The sequence below is a fragment of the Pundamilia nyererei genome, unplaced genomic scaffold (genome assembly GCF_000239375.1).
Source record: "Pundamilia nyererei isolate P.nyererei 1_Seehausen unplaced genomic scaffold, PunNye1.0 scaffold00228, whole genome shotgun sequence".
Lineage (NCBI taxonomy): Eukaryota > Metazoa > Chordata > Actinopteri > Cichliformes > Cichlidae > Pundamilia > Pundamilia nyererei.
The window spans coordinates 653323-659057 of NW_005187629.1; the positions used below are offsets into that span (position 1 = coordinate 653323).

General features: G+C 43.5%; 1 protein-coding gene across 1 annotated transcript in view; it reads left to right on the forward strand.

The window, feature by feature from the left end:
* The first annotated feature begins 1651 nt into the window (after window positions 1–1651).
* LOC106456445 (ryanodine receptor 2-like) overlaps window positions 1652–5735 on the forward strand; it is a 112569-nt gene continuing 108485 nt past the window's right edge. The window contains exon 1 of the mRNA XM_013914830.1: window positions 1652–1762. Within this exon, the coding sequence (XP_013770284.1) occupies window positions 1715–1762 (48 nt within the window). The 5' untranslated portion in view covers window positions 1652–1714. The remainder of the gene's footprint in view (window positions 1763–5735) is intronic.

A 5735-nucleotide genomic window follows, 5' to 3' on the forward strand; every position in this document is an offset into this window, starting at 1 on the left:
CGCCCAGTAACAATCATTTGGAGCACACCTGAACACGCTTGTCTAACTGAAGACCAACTGAACTTTTTGGTGAACTGAACTGCTTGGTACAATTCAAGACTTATGGCACATTAATTACCTTCATTAATAACTCAGTCAGACCCTGGAAGTGTGGAATATATAAGGGTGATGGGCTGTTCCCACTGCTGTTCTGCATACACCTCAATCCCCTAAGCTGACACATCACTGAAAGTGGTTCACGAGTGGAGTGATCCTGAGCCAGGATGGATGACGTCAGGTTGTATGTTAAGGGTGACCGAAACATCGACTCATCTGCAGCAATGACCTCAGGATGTAATTGACAGGAGAAGTGTGGCCAAATGGCTGCAACAAGAGGGAAGGTGATCTGGACTGAAGGACGCAGAATTGCAGACATACAGGACAGCTACCTGGGTATCCCAGAGGACAACAGGAACACCATGAAGATGCAGGAAGGTAAGCCACAGCCACATACCTCCAGAAGGAAAGACAAAACCATTCAAGTTTCTTTGTGAAAACAGGGGCTACTCGATTCTATAGTCAACTTAAATGATGCAGAAATACAGGAGGTCAAATTCTTTTTATTTACAAAATTTGTATTTGTCATATTTGACTTTAAAAGATGGTTAAGAAGTTGACACTAAATAGTCATTGATATAGCCAAGCTGTTTAAACATGCATCCATCTTCTTCTGGGTCGCGGGGGCAGCCTAAGCAGAGAAGCCCAGACCTCCCTCTCCCCAGCCACATCATCCAGGTTGTTCGTAGGAGCACCAAGGCGTTCCCAGGCCAGCCGAGAGATATAATCTCTCCAGCGTGTCCTGGGTCTGTCCTGGGATTCCTGCCGGTGGGACATGCCCAGAACACCTCACCCAGGAGGCACCCAGGAGGCACCCAGGAGGCATCCTTGTCAGATGCCCGAACCACCTCAGCTGGCTCCTTTCGATGTGGAGGAGCAGTGGCTCTACCCCGGATCTCCGGCGTCCCTGCCCTATCTCTAAGGGAGAGGCCACCACCCTTGGAGGAAGCTCATTTCTGTCGTTTTTATCCGCGATCTCGTTCTTTCGGTCACTACCCACAGCTCGTGACTATAGGTGATGGTAGGAACATAGCTCGCTGAAGTTTTTCTTATTATATAACAGTTTTGACTGAAGCGTCATCATTTACTGTCACTATGAGATAAACTGAAATCTACATACACAAACATACACAACCCAGACTGATGACTGTGACTTTGTTTAGTCCACAGGTGGAGGAACTCCAGGGCTCAAGGGCCGGTGTCCTACAGGTTTTAGTCCTTGATCCAGCATAACTGATTGAAATGGCTAAATTATGTCCTCAACATGTCTTGAAGTTCTCCAGAGGCCGGGAACTGAACGAATCATTTGATTCAGGTCTGCTGACCCAGGGTGTGATCCAAAACCTGCAGGATTGAGGCCTGGAGTTCCTCACCCCTGGTTTAGTGGAAATGCTCTCTGCTGGCAGGGACCACAGTGGCCAGCAGAGGGAGTAACCCGACCAACGTAGCGTTCGAGCACGCGCACTACACACATACACGCTCCTGTGCAGCTCCGCCCCCGACGAGCGTGAGCCATCCAATGAAAGAGGAGTTCATCTATGCGTTGCCTTTCTCTGCTCACACAACACACACACTCGCACACAGACGCTGTACGAGCCTCACCGTGTGAACACTAACCATGGCTGAAGGAGGAGAAGGCGAGGATGAAATCCAGTTCTTGCGTACTGTAAGTGTCTCTCTGCGGCTTCTGGAGCAAAACACCGGCGCTGCAGTGAGAGTTCACTGCGTCTTTCTGCTCGGCTCTGTGAGTGTGCGTGCGTGCGTGCGTGTTGTGATGTGGGCTGGGAGTTTACCGCATTAAGGGATGACAGCTCCTCCACATTGAAGTCACTGATCAGGGAGTCCGCATCATGCTGACAGTCAGGAGATCAGGGGTGGAGGAGGCGTGAAAACGCACTAACAGAAAGACAGGACAAGCAGATGAGAGGTGGAGGACGGTGTGTGGTGCTGCTGTCGTTGTTCATAAAAAGGAGCTGAGCAGCTTGCAGTCTGCGCGGCGGCGCTGGTGTTGTGTATTGGGTGGATGCGGGGCGCAGTGCGGTGCAGACTGGCAGCATGAAGCCTGCAACATCTGCTGCACTTCATTCCAGCAGGACTGGACGTCCCTCTGTGGAAGGCTCATGCGGTGAAATCAGTCAGTCATCCGGAGGTCTACGTGAGAGGAGGTGTTGCTTTACAAAAAGTTGCACGTGAATGATCGCGTGAGCTCAGAGTATTTTCTTTCTTGATGAAGGGAACAGATGGTCTGATATACCTGCACACAACATCTTAATTAATATGCATTCGTGTTAATGTGCAGTTTTAGTCTGCGTGCAGCATTTCTGGCCTGGACTGAGATTATTCCAGCGTTGGCAGATCTGTTTTGCTTGTTTTGGGAATTGTCGCTGACATGTTGCCATCATATTGCTGATGACTGCAGTAGTACTAAGATGCAATGAGCTGATACTGGAAAACCCTTGGAACAGGTTGAAGTTTTTGGTAGGAACATGTGAATAGATGGGCAGTCGCTGTCTGTCCTGTATCCAGTGGAGCTTGATTTTCTAGGCTAAAAATGTTCATATGCTCTGTCAGTCAGATTAATGTGTATTATATGAATAGAGTCAGACCCAAGGTTCAAAGCCAAAAGCTTTTAAGTGCAGTGTGTGCGCTTCCTCTGGATATTCTGACAATCAAAAGACAACATGTTAGATTAACTCTAGAGCCATCGAAAAACGCCTCCAACCAATACAGCATTTTTAAGACCAAGTTTATAAAAAGACCAAGCCTCTGCTTGGGGCGGGGGACTTTTGTTGTTCTTTATTTCATCAGTCAGATGTAACAGAATCCCAGAAAAGCGCCACAGACGAGGTGGCACACAAAACATAAATGTTGGCTGCTGCTCACGGGTGACAGTGTGATGGTCAAAAGACTGAATATTAAGGAATCAGAGGTTCATCGTGTTTTAGAATGAGCTGCAAACGGCAGACTGTTACAGGATTACTTCAGGAGTTTAGCCTTTTTAGTCTCTTCTTCCATGACAGTTTTTGAAGCTCATTTAGGGTATTTTGATGAGCTATTACTGGATGTCACATTTGTGCCATTAAAACTCAGAAAGTAATAACACATGCATTAACATAGCTGACTGGAATATCATTTCACTCCTCCGCCGTAAAAGGCCGATGGGATATTGTTGTCACCCTGCTGGGCGACATGGACAGTTTGTGAATAACTTGCAGGATTATGAAATTCATGCCACAGGTGCATCTGCTAAAAGGCTCAGACAAGTTCAAATGTCAAACCCGTCAGGTCACCGAGGTCAACGTTTCTCTAAATCACAGATTTTTACATTTCTACCATACGTGCATCTAGTAGGAGGCTGCTGGGGGAGGCTTGTGATAGACACTGGTTCATATTTCTTCTTTATCAGAGCCAGTGTTTAACAGTCACTCAGCATCACATTGCACGAAAATAAGTACTAAGTACTACTCATTGTGATATATCAAACTCATAATGGTAAAATATTGTAGAAAATCTTCTCAACAGTGAAATATTTTGTCTGATTGTTATTTTTATTATTGTTTTTCTTTCAAAAACCAACACAAGTGTTTTTATAGAAGCTGATAGTCAGTCAGCAAGATGGCAGCAGCAGAGTCACATGACAAGTCAAACAATCTTTGGTTTTCATGTATTTTTACTTGAAAACTATCAGTTTTATTCCTAATTTAATTCCTTCAAAATCAACAGGATTAAAAATAAATGAAGACGAGTCTTTGCATTTATATTGACAATTACAGCTGGACTGAACTGGCATACGGTCTTCAAACATTTCAACATGTCACATCTGGTCACGAACCACTCTGTAATATTTTACATTTTTGTTATTATTATCATTAAAATATAATGTTAAACATTATATAATACCAGTGTTACTATTAAATAATAATATTGAAGAGTATCATATGTTGTAGCTCACATGCGAGGGCAGTGTTTTCGGCCACATCCATCTGATATAAGATTTGAATATTAGATTTGAAAATGATTCCTACACAAATATAACATGTTTATAATAAAAATACCAAATTTCTTGTTTAGACGTATCCAGACTGGGTGTTTTATTCGACCGTCTGTTTAGTCAAGTCTAAATTGCGCTGCCAGTGGTTCTAATTTTAAGAAAGCTTATATCTTAGCAGGTTCTGTGGAAATTGTAGGGAAAGTTGCACATTTTACTTCGAGTTTATTATCATCATGATTGGAGTGGGTGCTTGTGTTTCAACCACTAAGGTGAAGGTGATCTGTTATAATGTCCTGTGGGCATTTCCCTCAGAATGCTGCTTTCAGCACCCAGAGACGTAGCAGGAAATTAAAAGCAAAAGCAGAGTTGGAGGTGGAGACTCCTGGTCACTACACAGACAAGCTTCCACCAGTCGCCATCTCAGCATGTGGTAGCCTGTGAGCCATGGCTGCAGCAGGAGGCACTGCTTTCATGCCAAAGCTCGTCATTTAATGTAATTCCTGAACATACTGACTGAATTCATGAGTCCATAACGTGAGCTTTGTTATAATGAGTTCATTTGTTTTATGTGTACTTTTATGTTTTTATTTATGTTTGAAGTAGTACTCTTACAAAGTGTGCAGTGTCAGCCTTATATTAGAGTGCCTGAGGAGGTTTATGGGATAATTAAATATTATTATCAGTAATAACATATAAAAAATAGTCCCGTGGTTAGATTTATTTATTTGTTTGTTTATTTGTAGCTCTTAGATAAATGATGTCAAATGTGGCCGCTGTTGTGGTGTAGAATTAAATGTACATTGTTTAGTAGTTTTAGCAGGACTCATGTTATCATATGATTGCTTCTATAAACTTTGCACTTCGGCTCAAAGGCACAGCACACACCTGCATTCTTTTTTAGCTCAGACTTTATGACTGGATGTCCTGACTCTCATCTTGGCTGCTTTGATGCTTATTTAAGGATTTTGACATGTTTGCTGCACAATGCTTGCACAAAGACAGCGTTTTGTATTTAGCCTAGCCTTATTTCTACATCACCCCTGGATTTGCTGAAAAATTTCTGTTTGCTCCTCTTGATAATGTTTCATCCTACTGCCTCTACGCCTTTACTGTTTCCTGTGACTAGGACACTCAAAACAGCAAAGCAGCTTTCTTTCAGGTACGCATGACTTAATAACGGCTTGTAAATTTACATGCAGGCCTTTTGTTTCCCTCTGCCCCTACGTCTCATCTTCTTCCTCCTGCTCCATTCCTACCTTTCATGTTCCTCTGCATCCCTCCCTCTAATCCTGCAGCACTCCTGCTAAGTGCACTTTATATGCAGATCAATACATGGTTTCTGGTGACTGATGATGTGTCAGCACAAACCAAACAGCATGGCAGCAGCTATGTGTTTGTGTTCATTTAATCCCTGTTACAGGGAAATGTTTGTTTGCAGAGAGTAAATGAAGCCAGAGCACAGAATTCCAAAGGAGATCTGGTACAGGTCAATTTAAATAAAGATATCCACTGTGTTGATGTAAAAAGAAGCAGCAGTAGGTAAAAGCTAGTATTTTAGGTTGCTCTCTACTCCAGTGTAATGGTTAACACCTAAAAGATCCCTGGTTCAAGACCAAGAGGAGACAGTGTTACCAAGAGGAGACAGTGT